The following is a 24633-nucleotide window of genomic DNA, read 5'->3' as shown; positions in this document are numbered from 1 at the left end:
TGGCACCACTGCGCTGCAGGATTCCTCGTCTGTCATTGTTTATGACGTTCTGGGTTCACACCGTCGAATCTTCGTGTGTCATGCGGGGACCTTGAATCCTTAGATCATTGCATCCTCTCCTGCCGGTGGTTTGCACGGCAGAGAATTAACTATTTGCACATCTCGCTCGCTCGGTTAGGACTGCCGTTGACTATACGCCCGTCCTTCGGTACAACTGTCAAAGGGCGTGCCTTTAAGTTGGTGTGTGAACTTCTCCACAAGCATATTATCGAGAACGGGAGATTTTTGTGTTAACACTTTTTTTCCATAATCTCAAAATTTATTTATTATTACTTTTCAAATTATTGATTTTTACCCTCAGCTCGATCGATTTCCATTCCAGTCTCCTCAAAATCTCTCAGAATTCGTTATTTCACTTTCACAGACTCATCGATTTTTATTGATGAGCTGCTTGAGATAAGTCTGGATGAAGTTTTCTCCTGTTTGGATCTGCACCAGACTCTGGGCAGTCCCCCAACGTGGTTATGTGCCATTGCCTCAACAACAGCAACAAAATACAGTGCACTTGGCACTTCTCCTCGCAGAGATGAACAACGGCGTGCCAGCTTTAACCGAGGGTAACGTCCGTTCATTTGCGTTTCGGGAAAAGAAGCGCCAGAAGTCGGCCGACGAAACCCTTTTGCTGTTTGCCGACACGTGAAGGGTGTTGACCACCGAATATGCGGGCTGCTGGACAGGGAAACGATTAATACCCGACCGCGGCTGCCGCTTTTGAAACTCTTTGAGGGACTGTCTTTGGCGGCTTGCACTTCAAAGGACGCCGCCGCGGCATTGGGACTCAACACTGCTGCTCCCGCGAATGGACAAATTAGGGAAAGTGACTGCTCTCCTCACTTTTCGGCTTCTGTATTCTGTGGAGTTCATCAGAGTTCTGCACTTTGTCGGCGTTTTTTTTTTTTTTGATCGGCAGCATCTTGCCTTCGGTCTGCTTGCTGCACAGTACAGGGGAATGAAGATAAAGAAAAAAGGAACTTGCCGCCTCATTGTTGGCGGCAGCCATGGCTAGGTGTCTGCGACAAAGCCGGTGTCGCTCGCGCATACGTTCCCGTGGCGCCTTTCCGAAAAGGTATTCGTCTGTTGGCAGAGCTGCGTGGTTGGTCGTCTGCATGACATCGAGGGAAGGAATATCGCCGTCGGTCAGTGGTTTTTACGGAGCTCGCATCTAGTGGTCGTGGAGTTTGTATCTGCTTCATTGCGCGGGATCTTGTCTCCAGGTGAGTACATTACAGCCATATGGCTCTTCTGCTTGTGACAAGTTGTGCAGCTTGAGACGTCCGATTATATTTCATGAATGGTGTATCGGGGAAGCGTCGGATCTCCATCGTGCTAAGTGGTTAACTCCTCTAAGCAGTGGCAAATCGCACGCACATCTATTTGCTTTTCAAGCGTTTATATCGTTACGCGATTTCGGGGCTCTTCAAACATGAAAAAAAAAATTCTATCACTGCTAAGCTGTAACATATATGCCAATGCGTTGTTCTGACCCGCGTAAGCACTCACGTGGCAATCTGAACCACTCGGGCACGTCAGTTGGGTAAGGCAGTTATTATGTACAGCTTCAGTCATTGGTTTGCTGGATGTGGGTGACTTTGGCGAAGAAATTTAATCTATTTGCATGTGCTGCGCACTGCTTGACATTTAATGACACACTGAATAATTCGCACAGTCACATTCAGGCCGGCTATATCAATTCGAGGATGGGTGGAAATACGGTGATCCCTGAAATTAATTACTTTATATGATATTTTGTTCCACAAACTCTTCACGGCGGATGTAAATACATGCTCCCACTGTAATAGACGATCATGCGTGATTTGTTGGTTCGATGTGTTTGTGTGCTAACTTGATTGCTGGGTCAGCGTTTCACAATGACTTTGGATCACCACCAAAATAGTCGAGGTGGCTATCTTGAGCGCTCCCTCAAACGAACGAAATGATTGGAGATATACGGAAATATTAGGCACGCACGCGTGTGTGTGGTTTTGTGTGCGTTACGTGTTGCATCCAATGCAGCCCTCGTTTGCGATTCGATTTAAACGTAAAATTTTTTAACATTGGTATGTATGGGAGAGTGGCTCAAAAGGCTACATTTTGTTACTCAGCGCCCTCTGACTTGTAAATGTGCAAACATATATCCTTGGAATTTACCGGTATAACGTGCCACCTGTGCACTACATTTGAAGCAAAGGTTGACAACACTGGCTGCTTTGAGCGGAGAAGAAAAAGAATGGCGGACGATTTAGCGTGGTTAGGCCAAATACGAATTAGGTGAGCTAGCACTTCGGTTTTCACTTTGGTTCCGCCGATGTTGGGATCATTCTCCAGTTTACATTCCTACAACGCTGGGAGTCATCATACATAGCTGGCGCAGTGGTGCGGCGGTTATACGATGCGCCACTGCCCTGCAATGGCTGGTGCTGCCACTGGTTGAACTTGTGAGACAAAGGTTGCTATTCCCGAGCGACCAATCATCAATTTAATTGCCACCTGCCATGGTGGGCAGCTTGCTCGCAATCCGGTGGACAGGTTGTGATGACGCCACAAGGCCACGTGACCTAGGTGGCCCACGTGCCGGAGGGAAAATAACTTGGGAGAGAACGTGAAGTCAGGCGGCCAGAATTCGCAAGCCAAATTCTCGTGAAGCCCACCCCCAAGCGCATGCGCACACGCAGCGGTGATGGATATCGCCGCACGCTATCACGTCGTGTGATAACAAAGCGGCAAATACCCCTCAAAGGCACCGCTCCAGCCAATGGCGTCAACAGATTCTCCCCCTTGACCGATCCCCTTTGACCTGTCAAGAAAAAAAAAGGCGGCTTTTCCCCGTCAAAGGAACCCCTTCCAGCCAATGGCGCCGACTGATTCTCATGAGCCTGCTTGCGTGACAATGCGTGGGGCGGCAGATCAAAGGGAAAAGCACCCTCCCTGCATTTCCGCTACTCACGCTAGCAGGTTAATGCGAACCGGCCGACGCCATTGGTTGGAAGGGGGTCCTTTGAAGGGGCCGCTTTTTTTCTTTACTGGTAGCCGACTGTAGCGGGAATCGCGGGGTGTACGTGGCAGATGAATGGGGAATAACCGCGGCGTCATGAAAATCAGTCGACGCCATTGGCTGGAGGTCTCCTTTGAGGCGTGCCTGCCGCTTCTTTCTTGAGTTGTATCCGACTGTATATAGTGCTAGCGCACTAAAAAATTGCACCATGAGCGTTAGTGAACGAGAAAGTGGTCGAAAAAGCACGAAATTCTCTTTACCGGTATTTACCGTTCGCTGCGCTGCACGTTCGATCATCCGGCGAATTCATCCTTCGCCTCTCCTTTCTGGTATATGCACGCGACAAACGCGTATCTCGCTCTTCGTCTTACATCCTGTATATCTCCACTCGGCTGTAGCTGCACGCGAGACGCCCTCCTCCCATTGGCTGCAGCTGGCCCGACGCTCTTCCGAGTTTACCCGAGTTACTCCAAGGCTTCACCCGCAGACAAGACGGCTTCTTCGCTAGCGAGGCATTTAGTGCTAGCGCACTAGGAAATGGAAGCAGGAGGCAGAAGAGCACAGAATATAAAAAATTATGAGATCACTGCGGCACCCGCATTGGAGGAACGCGTAAGCATTGACGCCTCCTCGCCCCTCTTTGCCTAGATTAATCAAGTTCCATCATTGCCATCTTGAGTTTTCAAACTCGGCGCCACGCTTCGTTTTCAAATTTGGCGACACGCTTCGCCCCGTCCACACTTTCGCTTTTTCAAATTTGGCGCCATGCTGTAACTCCACCCACTTCCCGTGTTTTCAAATTTGGCGCCACTTTTGCTCCGGCCCCGCCCACTTTTTGGTCATTTTTCGCTCTAATTAATTACTCAATTAACCCACCTTAACCACTTTGTAACTTGCACATCCTCTTTCGATGCTCTATTCAGGATACCATTCTTTTTACGATATACCAACCAGTTCCTCCGTTATAGAACCGAGATTATCTAGTCCATGCCGAAACCGCCTACATAGCGATACAATGCTTACGCATTAAAACAGTTTATTTGTTTAGAGTTTATACTCGGAGCTAAAAACACATATGCATACAATTCACGTGCATAGGCAGGTGCGGATTTAGGGGTGGTCGCCTCCCCTCCAAAAAGATCGAGATATTTTGCAATAGAAAACCATGCCGAACCCCATTATTTGGTCAAAAAGAAAGTAGAAGAAATACATGACTCAGATCAACGTTACTAGAACAAGCCAGTTCAATTGAGAGTGACCCATAATTCCGGCATGCACCCTTTATGGACACAGTGAACGCGTTGTGAAGGTAGGGTGAGAGGAGAAATTTGGGCATTCTGAGATTTCGGTGCCTATTTTAAGCAACACCAGGCGATCGAATAATCCTGACTCCACCATCATGGTTTTGCCATGCATTACCACTCCTTCCATTTCAGCGCCTTCGGTCGCCGAGGTGGCTCAGTGTTTATGGCGCTCGGCTGGTGACCCGAAAGACGCGGGTTCGATCCCGGCCGCGGCGATCGAATTTCGAAGGAGGCGAAATTCTGTGCGATGTCAGTGCACGTTTAAGAACCCCAGTTGGTCAAAATTTCCAGAGCCCTCCACTACGGCGTCCCTAATAGCGTAAGTCGTTTTGGGACATTAAACCCCCATAAACCAAAACCGTTTTACCACTTTAAAATTCATTGCATTGTAGTGGTGTTGCTCTTTTTCGTCGAGTTCCTCCCGCAGTTCATCTGCACTCACATCGCTGCGCACAATACAAGCATCGCATATATATCGCAACAAATACCGGAAGAACGCGCAGCAGAGAAGATGCTGTGCTTCGTCAAGAAGCTAGGCGCACTCCACACTCAGTTGTCCTCGTCTTATGCTCATCCAGCAGCATTCGGCAGTATAATATGGCGTAATACAACGTAAAAAAAAATGCTCTTCATTCTTTTTGCGTGTGTGAGCTGTCCAGTCGCTGACCGGCGCTAATGCTTTCAAAAGGACCGGTGTACCCAATTTCCACCCGGGCAATTTCCGCACCTCCTGATAGGTCGATCTCGGCAGGAAGTGACGGAGGTTCTGACGTCAGCGTGTTTCGTTTACTTTCTTTTTTATGTTTTTATGGTTCTTGTCGTTTGTCACTCTGCGCAAACGTTTGCCCGGACCTCAGGCAAGCTCGTAAATTCGTAAATGAACTGAGGAAGACACATGAACGCTTCGGGCGGTTTTATCTCCTTTCCCTACGCGCTGCGTTTCTACTCGCTCGCAAGACGTGAGGCCGCTCCGTCCCCACGGATACCGCGCTCCTTGAATGTAGGCGCAGAAAGGAATCGGAAAAAGAAATATGGAAGAAAGGAATACGTTGTTCCAGAGTTTCGCCTACATCGTCTGGAGAGGACAACGCATCGGAGCTCATTTTCGTCTGCTTTCATCGCCGCCGTCGCCCAGCCAGCGCTCGCGAAATCGTCTGCTCCCACACAATATGTCGTCTGCATAGGCAACCACGTCGTCTGCAGCTTGCGTCGCGTCTGCTGCCGCGCAAGTCGTTTGTTGAGGCGCCCTTTCGCCATAAGGTAGGCCGTTTCTTCGCGTTCTTTCTTTTCTTCTCATCGACCTCCCTCCATCCATTCCCATTATCCGGATCCGCGCGATTTGCTCTGTTCCCAATACGCAGCTCGTTTCGCGGGCGCCCTCATCTGTGTTCGAGCCGCCGGCGAAGAGTGCATTACGAGCGCAAGAGATAATAGCGATAAAGCGGCTCTTTTAGTCGCCTGATTATGTAAGTACTTATCCGCATTGTGTTGGAGCGGTGGGGGTGTAGAGGCTTTGAGGTACTGAAGACGAGGCGACACGCTGTGGGCACTCAGTGCAGGCTCAGGTCGGCATATATGAGTACAATAATACGGCTATTATTGTTTGTTTATTTGATTATTTTGCTGTCGATGCAGGCTCCGATTTTGCCATAGAACATGGTAATTGACTAGACCCGGGCTGTACGTTGATGTCTAGTAGGATGATTGACAAAAGACGGAATCGAAGTGAATCGAGGCATTCTGCTCCTGTCTCCAACCTCCGGTATACGACTGCGGGGTATGTTCCACGTATCAGCGTTTATATTGCAGTTTTGTTCTTCGTCACGTGACTTAAAGGCCAGCTCTGCGTCACAGCCATCGTCCGATTGTTGTAACCGGCGCCGAAACAGCGTGACAGAAAATAATCAATTATAAATTATTAAGCGGTCGTATGCGAATATCACGCGGCAGTTCATACGCACACAACCAAAACTAGGTGTCTGTCATCCCAAACGCGAACCCAAACACAGCTATCACACAAGAATTAAAGGAACAGACAAACGCGGGCACTATACAGGATGTTTCACCTAAGACTACACAATTTTTAATTACAAGCTTTCTGAGTTAGAAGAACGCATTTTTCGGCATACCACTGCCGGCGGTGTGGTACATCAGAGTACAGCGGAGACGTGCTAACTAGCAGGCTGGTTAATTAATATTGAATAGTACACTTTTTAACAATTACTTCTAGGCTCGTTATTTATCGAGAGGAGTGTAGCCCACCGTAAGTAATATCTGTCAGTTTTTAGAATTTCGAAACCGCGGTTGTCCTCGGCGCTGTGGCCTGTTGGGATTCAGGTAGCAGCATCCCACCGCTGCCACCAGTTGTTGGTATTCAGGTAGCGTGAAATTATGTAACGTCTTAGGTGAAACACCCTGTATAGTAGGATACAAGTTAACTAAAAAAACAAGCTGGGAATGATGGGCCATGGTCCGCAGCGACCTGCGTTGCTCCGCTGACCAATCGCAACGCGGTAAACGTAATCAGCTTTTTTATGTTCGACCATATCGAACATTTGGCTCTTCGTTTTGCAATGCGTAGGTTGTCATGCTTTGCGGTATGCGTTCTCTGTAGAGCTCGATCACGCGTTTGCGGCATCATTAGCGCGTGGTCGTATCCTCCACTCGCTCCGTTCCTGTACAGCCAGATACAGTTTAGTTTAACTTGTTTAGAGGAGCCCCGCCCACATTCAGGACCGCCGCACAGAATAGAATAGTGCGTCGTTACCTAAATCAAGAAGCTAATCATGAGGCGAAATTATGAGCTCAAGAATTTCGATGCCTCTCGCTTGTTCATGGTTTATGGATGGTTTGTGAGGGTGTAACGTCCCAAAGCGACTCAGGCTATGAGGGACGCCGCATTAAGGGGCTACGGAAATTTCCACCATCCGGGGCTCTTTAACGTCAGGTGGTAGAAATTCACAAAATTTCCGTCTGATTACTTTCAACCTTCCTTGTCTTCCCTTTGTCTCGCATCCGTCATTTTTTCTTGTTGCTTTGAGGTGTACGCCTTACTCGCCCCATTAAAAAACCCGTGTGTGTGTGTGTGAGGGGGGGGGGGGGGGGGCACGATGGTACTTATAAAAGATGGCGTCCTCATGTAACCTGGCAGGTGGCGTCTGAATTAATGTTGGTCACGCGAGATTACTCAAAACAACCTGGGTCGCACGAGTCCCACCGCGGGCAGCACCTGCCATCGCAGGGCAGTAGGGCATCGCTTAACCGCTGCACCACTGCGCCAGGATCCCAGGGATGTATCAATATTAAGTAGAATCAGAAGTGGTGCGGCGGCGGCTGCGAGCAATGCACAGGTAATTCGCCAGCCGCGTGGTGTCGGGTTACATCACGTCGCACCCCACGGCGACTCATCATCATCATCATCAGCCTGACCACGCCCACTACAGGGCGAAGAATGCAGAGACGAAGTTACGATTAACCACATTTTATTTTCTTGTGCGAAACTAAAAAAAACTAAGGCAAAAGTACTTTACTAAATTCTATACCGAATGCATTCCTTTTCATCCTGCACTGCTTTAAGGAGACGATGCAATTATTGATATATCATGTGCTTTTAGCTTTCTCAAAGAAACCGGACTTCTCAAGAGGCTCTAAAATTTTTTACCCACTGGTCTGTTTGTATTTTGGTACACCTCAACCACTTTCTCCTTCCGGAGAAAAGGGCTGAGGTTGCTTTTGTTTTGATTGGTTGGAGGCCTCTAGTCCCTGCCCAGCCAAGGACGGCTGATGGGGTTACCCGGCCTCCTTTTCAACTTTTAATGTTAGCCATTTATAAATCTTGTTTTTGCTCTGAATTCTAGGTAGAAGGATACACCTTTTCAAGCTTTCTACCATTTTTTTATCTTTGTAAATATCTGCAGAAAAAATTCCTTATTCCTTGAGCTTGGCGCACTATAGCCTTAGATGCTTATGCGCCATTGAATTGAGCACAACACGCAAAGGCTTCTCCCATGTCTCTCCAATTAACCCTGTCCTGTGCCAGCTGCGCCCACCCTATGCCTGCAAACTTCCTAATCTCATCCGGCCACCTAACCTTCTGCTGCGCCCTGCTACGCTTGCCGTCTCTTGGAATCCACTCCGTCACCCTTACCTTAAGGACCAGCGGGTATCTTGCCTTCGCATTACATGCCCTGCCCAAGCCAATTTCTTCCTCTTGATTTCGACTAGGATGCCACTAACCCGCGTTTGTTTCCTGACCCCCTCTGCCCACTTCCGGAAACGTGGAGGCTAACTAACGAAAAGGGTTCAGCTTATGTTTATTTAACGCAGCGAGCCATGGAAGGAAAACTGATAGGTGTAACTTTCTCACACGTAAGCAGTGCTAAGTGTCTCTACCGACGTTTTTGTCTTCTTGAATTGTGGCAGGTGGCCATCCACCCAGTCGCCAGTGGCTTGTATAGGTGGATAAGAATACCAGCTAGAAACATCTCCAGATGCCTTGCAGAGATGATAGAGTTGCCTTTTTTTGTTGTTGTAGCTCTTGGTTGCTTAAGTGTATCGTATACTATGCATCGTTCACCCATCCACTTCTTAGCGTCACCCAAGCACGCATAATTCGTAAAATCCAAGAGCAAACACCGTCATTACACCAGCTCTTCATCCTGCCTCAAGTGCCCTTCCCCGTGTCGCAGACCTAGAACACTCTCTACGGTGAAGCAAATGGTGATATTGCGTTGCAAGGATATACATCCCTCCTCGTAATGTGCGACATGAAATCACTGGGAAGCTGAGACAATAAGGAAACATGTGGCGAGCGGTAGTGTCATCTTCATATATAGGCGGGCCTTTTTATACAAAAACGGCTACGCTTACAAGAAAGGCTGATGCTCTCATTTTAAAAGCAAGCAATGAAGTCAGTGCTCATCTAAAGTATGCCTCTGCTCCGAATTCTTGCTTGTCTATTTTTTTTCAAAAGTCAAGCTGCTTACTTCTTATATTCGACACGGCTCCGCTGCCTGCTATATAAAGCTGCGATCCCTCTGCCCCCCCCCCCTTTTTTTATTGAAGCCATGAGAGCAGATCCATTCCTTGAGACGTTATACTCGACTTTCAAGCAGTCCATTAAACTAGCTCCGGTTTAGATAACTGGGCGCATCAGTCGTTTATGGCGTGCGGCTGCAATAGTTTCGGGCTCTTAGAAGGGCCGATGTACGATAAGGTATACTTCCTGGTTTATAGGCTACAGCGTGACCGCGCTTTTTCACCGACTAGTGCATGTGTTCAGGACTTAAGTTTCCTTCCAGTGAAGGGGCCCTCTCGTCTACACGGTCTATTTATTTATTTATTTATTTACCTCAAATGCCCCTCTTGGTGTGTTGCATGAGGGGATGCTTCAGCTAAGGTTTTTAGTCATCTGAAAAATAGGCTTCACGAGGTAAAGAAGATTTATTCTTCAGTACTGTAGTGTTAGCAGTGGACGTCAGAAAAATTGTGACGCCTGTATAGACTCTGTTAGTAAGCTTAATTCTCGGAGTAGTAAATTTTTTAACTGTTACTATTTGGCGTCTCATTATAACTGGAGGTTTGTAGCTGGCAGTGAGATATAACGACATCATAGTTAGAAAATATTAGCTATAGCAGGGACAGGACAATAAGACGGAAGGTTCCGAAGCCGCGAAATCTAATCCCGGCCTCATCGGCCCCACTTCGATGGAGGTGGATTGCAAAAAGTATCATATGCTGTGCGATGTCAGCGCACGTCAAATAACCCAAGAGGTCTAAATTAATCCGGAGCCCTCCACAACAGCGTCCCTCACAGCCCACGTTTGCATCGAAGTCCCCGCCTCCCCCCCCCCCTACCTTTCCCCAATTCCGTCATCGTCATCAAAAACATGACTACACCCACTGCAGGGCAAAGGCCTCTCCCATGTCTCTGCAATTAACCGTGTCCCTTGCCAGCTGCGCCCAACGTATCCTGGGAAACCACTTAATGTCAAATGCCTACCTAACCTTCTGCCGCCTCCTGCTACGCTTGTACTCTCTTGGAATCCACTCCGTTACCCCTCAAGGACCAGCGGTTATCGGGCCCTCGCATTACGTGCCCTGCCCAAGCCCATTTCTCCCTCTTGATTTCGACTAGGATGTCACTAACCCGCGTTTGTTCCCTCACCCACTCTGCCCGCTTCCGGTCTCTTAACGTTGCGCCTATCCTTTTCCTTTCCATACCATGCCAAAAAAAAAAGGTCAACGGATGACGTTTGTGAACGTCGTACCTTGCCCCCTTTTTGATGCTGTACCAGTTGCAGTAAGATTTTCTGACAATGCAGAACCAATTCGCCCAAAAATACTCTCTACTGACAGCTGCGTCATTTTTTTTTTACTTCAAAATAAGCGTCTCTCTTTCTCGCGAAAAAAAAAACCCAGAAAAACTCGAAACTGCGCGACGTTGGGACTGGGAGGTAGCGTGTTCGCCAGGGTCGGAGCAGGTAAGAGTGGCCCGAGGCAGGGCTGAGGAGACTGAATCAGGAACATCTGCGCACAAGAATAGGCACGAGGTCTTCTCTCGCGGGAGGGCTTTGGTGGCCAGTGGCGTCAGCGTCCTCCTCGCAGCTACGTATCCTCCACCCATTCGGCGCACAGGAGGCGACGGATCCTCCGGGCGGCTGATTCTCGGAAGGTCCGCTTTCAAGCTAGCCACCTCCAGCTCCCCGCACATTTTCCCCCGAACTCAGGAGAGGTGGGGAGGGGGAGGGCACTATCGCAAGGTCGCTACCAACGTTGATCGCTACCACGCTTTGTCTCAGTGTATACAAGGCCCCCCTTGGGGCCATCGATCTCCTTTCGTTCCCGTGGGGTCGTTCCACCTCCTCTCTTTTGGTGGGCGCCATCTACTTTCGTCATGCATGCATTCGTGAGCAATACGAGAGTAGCAATAGTAGGTGACTTTATTTTGCGACAGATAAATAAAGTACTGGCTTCAGCCCATCCGCCTGGACGACGGCCTGGAGTCAGTTGGGCCCGGGCGGCGTTTTCGGCCAGTCGGAAGATTCTCAGCTGAGTCTTGGGGTCTGAGCTGTGCATTAGAGTCTCCCGAAGATCCTCTCTCGTAGTTTCCTTGTGTATGTCGTATGTTTTAGTACAGGTCCATACAATGTGTAAGCGATCGAGAAAAATTCAGCGTTCACTTATTGATTACTCCATAATTACATGTGACTGGCAGAGTATTTTTGTTTTCTAACCAGAATATCTCTCTTGCTGTATAATATTCAATCGTCAATGCCAAATTTATTAGAGAAATAAGCATAATATTCGCAATTCCGTGCAAAAAAAAAAGTTTGTTCCGTATATTTCTCATGAATGTACCATCCCGATCGGATGAGATTCCCCCAGACCTTTGGCTTCACGGCTGGCGTTGAGGGAAAAGGGGGGAGTAAGCGACACCCGTCCCCGTAAACGGCTGCGTCACGCAGTCTTGACAGCGGACGAAGCACGCACGCAGCCCCACCCACGTCAATCGGCGGCGCGTGGAACGACAGGTCGCGGCTAGTTAAGACTCGTACGACGACAAGAGTCTTGAGAACTGTCCGGCAGGATGTTGTCTTTCCATCTAGTATATATGCTTCGGCTAATTATCTCGACTAAAATTATTACCAATTTCTGGCACATAACTTCCCTGATGTCGTTGCCCAGGCTCTTTACCCCTCCAACAGCAATAACATTAAACAACAGTAACAATGTTTGTAGACATAATAGAAATATTTTGAACATAGAAAAAACAATTAAGAAGGTGTGCGTTATTTTTTGTAGTAGCCGAGCCGGAGCGGGGAGCCGCAGCCCGAATCCCCGCAACCAGGAAGGCGATAAGCGGCGTCAGACAGATGATGCCATTTCGAGGAGTCGTAATTATCACCTTCCTGGGGCTAACGACTCCCTTGCGGGTGCATAGCGCCCTCGAAATAATCTAACCGGGGAGCACCCCGGAGATGGACTAAGCCTACGTATACATGTGCATGTCATCAGTGTGTGTGTCATCATACGGTGGTTGCCTCTCGTCGCCATGATGGTGCACAGGTCGCGCAGCTGCAGACGGAACGCCGTTTCGTACACTACACATACTTCGTTGATCAATCAGAGCGTTCTACATGCCTCAAGAATGTTTTGTGTTGTGTTGGGTTTAGTGGCGCTTAAGCACCTAATACCCCTGTCACACGGGCACTTTCGATCCTCATTGAGTCAATGCTCATCGAACTCAATGCAGATCGACGGTTGTCACACGGCCACTTTCAAGCGCAATCGAGCTCGATCCTGCTTGACTCGATGCCGATTCCTCAAGAGTGCTTGAGGTTCCAAGCACAATCGAGAACTCTCGCTCTCATGAAGCTATAAAAATAAACACAAGTTAACAAAACCATACCACAATTGTTGTTGTGATCGATTAAAATGTAATGCAGAACATTTTTCAGGTACTACGCCTGCTTATATGCAAACATTTGAAAGTAATCTCGACATCACGCTCCACGCTTCGCCGTCAGTGTAAACAAAGATGGCGTCCTCCTGCTCGTCGGAGCGGAAACTGTGGAGCGAGCGCGAGACAGCCGCTCTCATCGACTGCTGACAGTACCGCCTAAATGATTTGCGGCGCCAGAAGAGAAACGCCGCAGTCTATGCAGAAATCGCGGAGGCGTTGCGGGCCCTTGGGTTGCATCGCACAGCAGCAGAGGTGCGCCACAAAAACCTGGCGCAGATACGCAATGTACAGATTTGGCTACGGATTTGGCTGCCGCTGCCCCCGACTGCACAGTGTTGCCGGACATCGCCATGTTATGGCTGTCGGCGGAACATTTGGCGCCACCTAATACACATGAGGGAAACTTCTCAATGAGCATTGAAAATGCCCGTGTAGCAACGGATGTTTCGAGCGTGCTCGAAAATCTCGATGCAGATCGAGCTCAATGAGGATCGAAAGTGCCCGTGTGACAGGGGTATTAGGCTATCATGCGCCAAGCTGCCTCGTGAATGTATATATAAATATATATCCGTGCCTCGTGAATGATATATACATCCGGAGCCCTCAACAGCGGCTTCTTCTTTTTTTTTAATTGCACAAACGTGCCCTTTGACAAAACAGAGCCATTCGTACATATGCAGGCCTGTGTTGGCTATAAATGCCTAAAAAGCTGCGATGTTGGGACCATGGGTCTGGATTCGTGTGCCTGGTGGTCATCTGGATGCCGAGCTGTAGACTGAGTGTCTCCCGAAGTCCGGGGCAAGTTAGCGAGAAGTGAGCTAACGTCGCCTCTGCAGCGGTAGCGGGTCACAAGGGGCAGGTCTACGGCGTCTCTGATAGCCCATGAGCAGCTTTAGGACGCTAAACATCGTCCCAGAGCTATCAAGGGCTTGCATACCGTACCATACCATGCCATCTTGAACACGTGAGGAAGTGGGGAAGGGTCTCGACGGGCCAAGTCTCCGCCTTGCCGCCAAAAGTCCGGGGCATGCTTCGAGCAAGTGGGTGGAATGTTGCCCCAATAGATCTCATAGCTCAGGCATGAAACAACAGCAGCCCAGGCACTGACATGAAGGGCAAAGTGAGAGCATGTGCTACAGTGACTTGGCGCATCTGTAGAGTATAGAGGCGATGTTCCTTGGTTATGTGCCCATCGCTCTCTCTCTCTCTACAACGGCACACGTATGCATGTGTGGGAGGGGCCTCCTATCGTTTTCGGATTTATATTGCTTTCCGAAAAGCAGGGCTTAAAAATCGGGTGATATTTTTTTTAGTTCAAATTCGGGTACAGATGGGTTTCAGCAAAAAGTTGCTTCTAATTCGGGTTTTTCGGGATCACTTTTTGCAGCAAAATACAATACATGAAATGGTATTCTTTTTTGCTCGTAATTTTCATCAAAAGTTTGGAGATTGAAGTTGCCCTAGGTACTATTTACCGATTAATATGTTTATCTAATTTACTATAAATCGTTTTCGCACATCGACATCTCCTGCGCAACTTGTTCGTGCAAGAACTGCCTGTTTTTGTACGCGGCGAAAACATTCCTTCAGCATCAGGGCGACCATTTAAAACGCTTAAAGGGGCTCTAATAACGATGCGGTATGCCTGGGATGTTGTCAAGATATCGTGGGCGGCTGTGGTGTTGGTTGGCGCCGAAGTTACAATTAATCGGGCCAACCTGCCCACCACTGCACTCCCCGTAAGTTCGGAGGGGGAGGAGCGACAATCTTCTCCACCCGACGTGCGAAAGATTGTGATTCGACTGCTGACCGGCGAAAGGGGCCACGCCTGATTAGTCGTTGACCGGAGGCATGATGCGTAGGCAAGTTCCGTAGCGAATTAATTTAATTAGGCAAACAACAACCCAGTATTACAATATGCCCGACAAGGTAGCGCCGTACACTGACGTGACGCAAATAACACAAGCACCAATTGAACACGTTAACACAACAATTAGCACAAAGAAAGAAACATCAGGGCGATAGCTGTACAAAAATGTTACGAGACGGAAATATAGTACAAAGGATTACAACGATAAACACAAAAAGCAAAAATACAAAGATAAAAGAGTTGAAGTGGGTGGTGAGAAACGATGGCTTAGCTGCGGAGAGGAAGGTCCGGTCGCAGGGAGCGTCGGGCTGCGGTTGCTCGTCGCGGGGCTGATGGGGGCGTGCGGATACGGGCGAACTTGGGCCTCGCGTCTTCGGGACCACCGTCGCCGCGCTCTACGCGTCGGATCTCCGCCTAGGCTCCTCGCCGACCACTTCCCTGGCTGACCTCACTCACGACCGCACGCACCGAATGCTCCAGACCAACTGCCAGCGCGCGGCGTTCCCGGCGCCCTCTTCGCATGGCAAAGAATGGAGAAAAAACAACACAGGGAAAAAAAAAGACTCTTCAGGAGCCACGCACAGAGGAATGCAGCTCCCAAAAAGAAAAAAAAGAACACATCAAGGAATGTCGAAAGAATTCGGCAAAATGCTTTAATCCCACGAGGAGTCAATGGGGGCCGCGAACAGTGCCGGGGCATTCAATCCGCTTCTGCTGTTCCCAACACGTGCAAGCGCTTGCCACCTGTATGGCAACAATGCTAGGAGGGGGGGAGGGGGGGGGGGAGTAGTTTTGAGTGACCCCTCCAGCGCTATGGTGAGAATGCCGTTCCCCCGCGGGGGAGGGGGAAAAAGTCGTCGACGCCGCTCCGCGACATGTTTCTGGGAAACAAAGGTCAAAGCTGGACAGGGCAGGCATGAACTTTGTGACAGATGTTAAAGCACGCCGCTTCACGAATGGTGTCCAGCAAGAATTTTTTAATGCGCTTTGTAGAAGATGAGTTATCTGTAGTCAAAATTTGAATTTCCGCGTCTTGGCGCCGTTCTCTGTCCTCTCGTCACTTTTTGCACGCTGGAAGGTCGACGCTCCTCTGCCGGCCCCACCTCCGGGGGCGGGGCTTCCTGATCCGCCGGAGCTACGCGACTTATGGGCCGCGGCCATAGTAGCTGCCCGACGTCTGAAAGAATCTAACCAATAGCCATCTCTCAACTTGTGTACGCAGGTGGGAGTTATATGGGGGTGACGGAGGAGGGTGCGAATACGAAAAAGTCGCCGGGAAGAACTCGCCAACTTTCGCGCTTAATTGTGGGTTCTCTGCTGCGTGTAGAGGTGTATCAGTGGGCTCATGTGTTCATGACACCACAATGCAGTTATCGATCGAGTTGATGTGATCTCCTCGGAAGGTGTTTCAAAGCCCGTTTGAGAGCCTTAGAGCGAAACATCCCTAGCATGGGTGCCACTTCAGGAGTTGCAAATAACGACACGTTCTCAGTACCCGTGTATTGGACTCTATAGTTCCTTAATGCTTTCCGACCTCATCTTCAAACTAAGCCGCGTCAAGAATAACAAGCGCTAAAAGAGGGATAGAGTATTTAGTTAATTTTTAAGCACCATACCCGTTAATTTTTGTGCAGTGTCTTCAACATTGTGCGCTGGAAAACTACCTTCTCTGCAAGGCGATTTTCGGGTAGAAATCGGGCTTAACCCGGTTTTTAGACATCGTTTCGAGGTGTGAAATTCGGCTAAAACCAGGTGTTACCCGAAAATGAGGGGCATAGGTATAGGTTATGGGCTCCGTGCGCTGCAGTTTGGCGCGCGCGAGTGGCGCCACCTGGTTAACAGCGGTGGCGAAAGGCGGACGCAGCCAACGCAGCTCTCTGGTTCAGCTTGCAGTGAGCGAGGCGAGCGGTGAGGTGTTTCGTCCGAAGGCGAAAACAAACTTGGATAATTATGGGTGCTCTACCTACTGCTGTGTTTACTCAATGTCATAACAGCTATAAAAACACTGCAGTCAAGGTACCGAATATATTTAAACGTTTCTCTTGGACATCGTGCATGCTAGCTCATGCACAGAGGGTATGCTGGAAATGAGTGCACTGTGGAATTAAATTCATGAGAGTGAACTGGAAAAGGGTTTACATTGACTGGGGTGTTTCGAACGTGACATCATTGGTAGGAGCTGCTTTATGTCTATATGTAGAGCGAAGGAATGCGTTCAGTCAGTCACAGGAAATGGTCTACGGTGAAGTTCTTGGAGCTATCATCTGAAGTTTAAGTCTTCGTTTGTTATGCTCATCTGTGGTTCAGCGTGTCAATTTTGTTTCTAGCTTTTTTTTTCGTGCGTGTGTGTATGCAATGGGATCGACGTCGTAATTCTGAGAGTGCTTATGTCGTTTTTCACATTGTTTCACCTAAGCTTTTGTGTATTTATTTGCATCATTTTATTTCCTTCAGTGGTTTAATATTTTGTATCTTTATTTGTTGCATTTATGAGATCTCAAATCCTGTTCTAGACGAATAAAAAGAGAAATAGAGAGTGGTTCAAATTTCTTTCTATATATATTTCTTGGATTTCACAACATCACTAAACCCTTAATTTCGGGAATTAATCTTTTGATTTTAATTAGGTTTATCGTCCCAATGCAACGAAGACTATAAGGGGCGCCATAGTAGGAGGTTCCAGATAATTGCAACCACTTGGAGTTCTTTAACGTGCACTGACATCGCGCAGTACGCGGGCCTCTAGAATTTTGCCTTCACCGAAATGCGACCGCCACAACCAGGATCGAACACGAGTCATTTGGGTCAGCAGCTGAGCACCATAACCACTCAGCCACCGCGGCGGCCTTTCTATAGTTAAGTATTTACCAAAAGAGAAATACGACCAAAATAATTCATGTAATTGGTGTCTTCATGAAATTCCTGAAATGAAAGTCCTGTGGAAGATACTTAGCAAGAAACCCATCGTCTTTTTGTATGCTTAGAGCTATGCTTCTCTGAGAGGAATACACGAAGTAAAGAAGTGTCGATCCTGCAGGATGTAAAGCACTATCATCTGATATATATATGTGTGTGTGTGTGTGTGTGTGTGTGTGTGTGTGTGTGTGTGTGTGTGTGTGTGTGTGTGTGTGTGTGTGTGTGTGTGTGTGTGTGTGTGTGTGTGTGTGTGTGTGTGTGTGTGTGTGTGTGTGTGTGTGTGTGTGTGTGTGTGTGTGTGTGTGTGTGTGTGTGTGTGTGTGTGTGTGTGTGTGTGTGGTAAGTTTGCGTTTTTCGCATTTCTAGCCGACCATCCACATAGTCGATGTCACAGTGGATGTAAATTACATAGCTGATTTCATTATTTGGGTCAGAGCCTTGTTTCTCAAACTGTAAAGGTACTTAATTAATCTCAATAAGCTCAACTGCGCTGCCAGATATTGCAGTGCCGTCGGGACTGCAACACAGTCGTGGTTGCTCGGAATCTGTGATCAGCCCAACCTGAAAGCAATTGAAACGAAATGCAGGAGTAGTGGCGTCAAGGCTTTCAATGCGTTGAAATCCGCAGAGAAGAAGGCGTTGACTTAGAATGGCATCGCGGTCAGTGCTCGTCTGCTATATGCGGCGCAGGGCCACCACGGCCAGTCTCGAAGAGGGCGCGCGCGCTCTCCCTTCGAGAGACCGGCGGTGACTGAGCGTCCGGTTAACGTGGCGAGTGCCACGAGGTGGCGCTGGCGATGTGGTCGCTGCTGGCGCCACCATACCAGCGCACGGAGCCCATAGCCCGCACCACGGGTCTTGCCGCTGCGGTGGCTCAGGGCTTATGGTGTTCGGCTGCTGACCCGAAACGCGCGGGTTCCATCCCGGCCGCGGCGGTAGCATTTCGATGGAGGCGAAATGCTAGAGGCCCGTGTGCTGTGCGATGTAAGCGCACGTTAAAGAATCCCGGGTGGTCTGAATTTTCCGGAGCCCTCCACTACGGCGTCTCTCATAGCCTGAGTAGCTTTGGGGCGTTAAATTAAATAAAGCCAGACCAGCCACGACTGGTCTTCTGTCTGAGCTGTCTGTTTTTTTTTCTCGTTTTCGGCGGGAAATTCACAGGCACCAACATGGCGTCATCCCGAGACGGTGGGGAAGCGAGCAGCACCGTCCGCGTCAAGTTCAGCAGCTACCAGGTGGAGAGGCTGCAACACGCCTTCGACAGATGCGCCTTCATCGACACCGTGGAGACGGAGCAACTGGCCTACGAGTTGGGCATCTCTTTCAAGCAGACCAGGGTGAGGCACCTTCGGCGTTGTACCGTTCGCATGCTTCCATTACAGGTACCCGCGTAACCTTTCGAAATTCGGAAGTCGAGTAGCCTGAACTGCAGTATAGTCAGATACGAGTAAAGAAAAAAAAAGCGGCTTTTCCCTGTCAAAGGACCCCCTTCCAGCTAATGGCGTCGGCCGATTCTCATGAACCTGGTAGAGCGACAATTCAGGAAGTGGCAGATGAAAGGGAATAGTCCCCTAGGCTAGCAGGTTCATGAGAACCGGGGCGACGCCACTGGCTGGAAGGGGGTCCTCTGAAAAGGAAAATCTGCTTAGGACAACGGAGGATGTGACTCTGGGCGGGACATTGAAGTTCAGGGAGCTAAACTCGAGACTGGGCTGCATGGTCCCTCCTTCCTTTCCTCTTCTTTGCATACACGCCTGGAAGGCCCTGAGGATAACGCAGTCGAATTTTTTCTCGGTATACACATCGATTCTGTGGCTTTGTCTTGCTAATGCCTGTACTTGCTTAGCAGCAAAAGGCGCATTTATTGCTGAGAAATTAGCGAGTTTAAAATGGGGGGGGGGAAAAAAATTCCCGCCACTCGATTCAAAGTGGTGACGTCATGACCGAAATGGGCTCAGTGATCACCGCTCAGAAGCGGATGGCAGTGTATCCTATAGCCTCGGGGATCCGAGATAAACTGTCTATGAAGTACCGCAGTTTGGTTGCGACAACAGCGGGTGGGGCAACATACGTATCATTTTTTGGCCTTTTTCTGGCTTATACGAGCTTCGTTTTCAGTGAAAGTAGCACCTTTGTTGATAAAACGTATCGATACAGGTCAGCTTCAACTTCCAGCGATCATACCACCTCACCTCGTAGACCTCATTTACAGCCATGAAGCTGCACCCGAGCGGTCGATTCACGTGCTTACCCACCTTTTTACTGCAGTTACCTAACCTTTCCATCAGCTAGTGTCTAGAGTAACTTGTCCAAATCGCGATTGCCTGTTCGACGACGAATTCCCCCACGCGGTTGGTCGTAGCCTCAGCCTCTGTTCTTATTCTGCAGACGTGGTTCCAGAACAAGCGTGCCATGATCCGTCGGAAGGCCGTCAAGGCGGCCGGCAGAAGCTACGTGCCCCAGCTGCTGCGCCCGTCGGCCTTCCGCAGGGTGCTCCCGGCGAAAACCTCACCGAGGGGGGCCAGGAGGTGCAGCGCCCAGGGCGCACCACCGGCTGCCTCCGTCGCCCAAATCACCGGCGCCGTCGACGGCCTCGTCCGAGCTCACTCTCCGTTCACGGGCGGCGCTCAAGGACAGGCACCGCAGCATCAGCTGGGTCATCTGGCCCTCCCCGGTCCCTCAGGGGCAGGCTTCCTGCCTCTCTCCCCGCAGCTGATGTGGCGACAGGAGAGGCTGTGAGTATCACTCCTAAGTATTTGTCCAAGTGTGTGTGTGTGTGTGGGGGGGGGGGGGGGTTACGGAGGACTCAGTGAGGCTAGGCCTCAAAATTAATTCTTAAAAAGGCGGCCTCGTTGGCCGCTATGCAACTTACGTGTCATAAAATGGGGGGGGGGGGAAGGGACTTTATCTTCGCCTTAAGAATATGACGCGATAGCGTTAATGCCCATACATGCGGAATTGGTAATTCTGAAATTTACATGCATGTGTCCCTGGGAGTCATTATATATCACTCCTTGCACAGTGGTGCAGCGGTTAAGCGATGCGCCACTGCACTGCGATGCCAGGTGCTGCCTCCGGTGGGACTTGTGCGGTCCAGTTTGCTCTTCCCGAGCAGCCTTTCGCGATCAGTCATTAATTTAGCTGCCGCCTGCCAGGGTGGTCAGTTCGCTCACAATCCGGTGGGTAGGTTACGATGACCCCACAAGGTCACGTGACCTAGGTTGCTTCCGCGGGGGTGGCGTCCTACATGACCCACCCTACGCCACGCTATTTATCGTTCACAAAAATGAAAATGAAACTTGGTTGTTGGGGAAAGGAAATGGCGCAGTATCTGTCTCAATGTCGGCGGCCACCTGAACCGCGCCGTAAGGGAATGGACAAAGTGGAGGCCGCCCAGGAAGGCGACCGCGGCCACATCTATTGGGGGGCTGCCGAAGAGGAGACAGCAGCGGAGCGGCGGCGGCAGCGTCCGGCCCCGGCCAAGGCCCCTTCGTCCTTTTTGGTATCACGCGCAGCGCCAGCCGCGCGGGTCGCTACAGGATAAAGGATGGAGTGAAAGAAGGAAAAGAAGGGGGGAGAAGTGCCGTAGTGGAGGACTCCGGAATAATTTCGACCACCTGGGGATCTTTAACGTGTACTGACATCGCACAGCACGCGGGCGCCTTTGCGTTTCGCCTCCATCGAAACGTGGCCACCGCGGTCGGCGGCTGCGTTTCGATGTTTCACAACGCTCACACCGGTAACGGGGCCTTTAACGCTGTCGCGTTAAAACCACTCACGTGCATACATCGATCGGATAAAGCGAGGAACGCAGACGCACAACACGAAGCCCTGTCCTGTATGCATCTGCCAGGACACGTAGCCAGGATCCTTTTTCCGGGACTGGCCCGACGCAAGTTTTTGTATTCGAAAAGGAAAGGGGGAAGGGAGGGGGGGGGTAGCGGGAGTGGAGCTTTGATTCCTGTCTGTGCATCTGCACGTGTTGTTCGTTTTGTCTTGCATGCCCTGACAACATATATGCCTCCCCCAGTTTGTTACCACTGGGTGGAAGCTGAGAGGGGGGGGGGGGGGTGTTAGGGCTCGAGCCAGCGCACCAACTCTGTTTTACTCCACGCTTTCTGCCACAGACAAACCAGCAAAAGTCGCACTATCTTGCAGTACACCCAGGCCCATCCTTCATTTCCATGCAAGGTGACTATGCATTGCGCGAACGTTGCACTGCTGCGGGGCGTATTCGTGAGGGGAGGTGCTATTTGCAAAATGCAATTCTACAGCTTTTGTGCCAGGACCGAGGTCGCTTTCTCATGTATAATTTCTCAGGGTAGCCTCCCCCCACCGCCGTTCCCCCTTTTATTTACTTTTTAACACGTCCACTGTATTGTGGGTCACCGGTGGGTCACGTGACTTATTGGTGCTGTGCGGCCACGGATACTGGGTCAGTTGATGAAGTAGTGTGGAAGCTGAGACGGTTCTCGCAGGTTCCACGTAAAGCACGGAAGCTGGCGTCGGCTTTGGCTCACTGGCAATGGTGGTACTGGTGGCTCACCCACCAGTGGCCCAGCGGTCGACCACGATGCACAGCGGTTAGGGCTCCGAAGATCACTGCCGCAATGAACGAGTTAAGCTGCCCCTGGTTTTAAAGATAGCAAAGGAAGGGAACGGGATTTCCTTTACTCTGCCATCACAATTCTACACCGCTAAAAAAAAAACAAGTGTTGACGAAACTGAATAGCCAGGTCTCACGTGCTGCCTGATCCGAGCGAACAGAGCCGAGGACTAGCGAGGCTGTGCTAGTGAAAGTTCAACCCCACTATGAAGGCTCGCGGGGGAAGAAGCAAAAACGCGCCCCCTTAACAAAACAGGATTTGGTCACCCCGGTGCAGCACTTGGCCACCATTTCCTGTACGAATGCAGCAGGACAGTGCGATTGCAGGTCATTCGTCGATGCATTTGTCCTGCACAAACTGATGATGATGATGATGATGATGATGATGATGATGAAAAAGAGTACCGTAGACATTTCAGCCATGGTTTGAGGGCAAGGGTGAAGTAGCGAACTGTCCAAGGCATGCGTCGTTACACAAAACAAATGACACATGAGGGCGGTGCCTGCACGCAGCTCAAGGACAGTGGAGGAAAAGCAGATTTTAAGCGGGTAGAAGTGACCGAACGAAGCTTATCTGATTGGTGGGCAAAATAAAGACAGGAGTAAAATTTTCACAAGTCATGGCTACGTGGCTTGAGCCACCGTCCGATCCACCGGGTCCAGCCTTATCCATCCATGAAAACTCTGCAAATCACGTTTCTTTCTATTTCATCAGATTGCGCGTTGAATGATACTCCCCCACTATGCCGCAACCGGGTGGCACCGACGGGGGCGTGTCACCTGTGCCTGTCACCGCAATTCCGGCTCCCTTTCCAGGTCTCCCTCGGCGTCGACACCTTCGCCGGCGCTGAGCGGCAGCGAGGACGACCTGCGGTTCTCCTCGTCGCTCGAAATGCAGCCGCACAGGCTGGGGGCGGCCACCCCGACCCGACAGTACGGCAGCTACGACTCCCTCTGGCCGGGCCTGCCCGCTGCGCCGCCGACTGTGAGCACCACGTTCAGCCACTCTGCGCCGTTCGTCTGGCCGGCCGACCGCAGCGATGGAGCAGGACAGCCTCTCCAGCACTGGCAGACGCCGTACGACGCTGCCGCCACGGGTGAGTTCACCCTGCAGTACTAACATTTTATTTATTTCAGTTCTATATTTTTTATTTTTTTCTTTCTCCGTACTCCACTTCAACGTCTTGAAGGCGCCACATGGACACTTGTAAGGCTACGATAGGACACTTCCACTAGTGCTGTTCCCTAGCTCCCATTTATAATTCGCGCGTGTGCGTGTTTGTGCTAACATAATACGTATATGCGAATAGCTTTTTCTCCTCCACCACTCCTAGCAGTCTTTTGTTTTGTCCTGTCCTTTCTTTCATCTTTTTACCAGTCCCCCTACCCTATTTCCTTTCCACCTTTTTTCTACTTTTTGTTACTATTTTGAATCCGCCCCTGTTCTCACCAGCAAATACCGCTTACTTCACGATCACTCCTGCGAGCATTGCACAACGGCATTACCGTGTAGCCTGTGTCCCCGGTAGAGTTTTTAAACATTTCTAAACTCTTCGTCTCTTCTGCGGGTCGCCTGCGCAGGTCAATGGCAGGGGCAGCCGCAGTTGCAGCAGATGCAGGCCCCCCCACAACTACAGGTCGGCGAGGTCCAACAGCACCACGAGGCGGCACTCGGCCCCCCAGACGAGTCCCAAGTCTTGCCCAGCCAACCCTGGCAGCCGGACTGCCCCTCTGAGGCGCCGCCTGATGACGAAGACGACGGCCTTCCCGGAATCGAAGTTCTGATGTCACTCATGCTGGAGTTGGAAACGCCTCGCCCCAGAAAGCGCACCGGTGGCGCTGAGAATATTTAGAGCGCTCTAGTAGGACTTTCTAGCATACTTCTATCGCATTCCGCTGCCTGTGCGATCGGGCGCATGACGAGCATGCGCAGACGAACAAAAAGTTCCTTGTAGTTCGCGCAACCGATAGCGGTAGTGCATTAGAATTATGCCAAAATGTTCTGCTGTTTTAACGTTCCACAAGGTTCGCCTGCCTGCGGAACATGTGATAAGCCAGCGTTTGATGGAAGCGGCAAAAGGCATTATAAACAGCCCAAGATTCAGCGCGTAGTTAAAAGTACCTGCCCCACCAAGCGCTATCTGCGCGGGCGCAGTTAGCTTTTGGCTGGCAGGGGTACGGTCTGTAGGAGAGTTCGCTAAGGCGTTCGTGTTGAGCGCAGCCGCGAATAACTTTATTTATTCTGCACATATGCAGCCTGCCTTCTGACTAACAGCGCGAGTAATATGTCCACGGAAAGTGAGACATTTCCTTTCATTTCATTCCCTTCATTTCATTACCTTCATTTCATTACCTTCATTTAATTCCCTTCATTTCATTACCTTCATTTCATTCCCTTCATTTCACTACCTTTATTTAATT

General features: G+C 50.0%; 2 protein-coding genes across 2 annotated transcripts in view; both read left to right on the top strand.

Moving 5' to 3' along the window:
- Nucleotides 1–24633, top strand: part of LOC144132741 (uncharacterized) — a 646537-nt gene that overhangs the window by 511694 nt on the left and 110210 nt on the right. The gene's annotated exons all lie outside the window — the stretch shown is intronic.
- LOC144135068 (uncharacterized) lies at nucleotides 18776–24294 on the top strand. The gene is made up of 4 exons (XM_077667829.1): nucleotides 18776–18943; nucleotides 19995–20341; nucleotides 23029–23309; nucleotides 23794–24294. The coding sequence occupies exons 1-4, from the start codon at nucleotides 18776–18778 to the stop codon at nucleotides 24063–24065; spliced, it is 1068 nt and encodes a 355-aa protein (XP_077523955.1). The 3' UTR covers nucleotides 24066–24294.

Source organism: Amblyomma americanum, chromosome 5 (genome assembly GCF_052857255.1).
Source record: "Amblyomma americanum isolate KBUSLIRL-KWMA chromosome 5, ASM5285725v1, whole genome shotgun sequence".
Classification (NCBI taxonomy): domain Eukaryota; kingdom Metazoa; phylum Arthropoda; class Arachnida; order Ixodida; family Ixodidae; genus Amblyomma; species Amblyomma americanum.
This window is presented reverse-complemented; position numbering and strand designations above follow the sequence as displayed.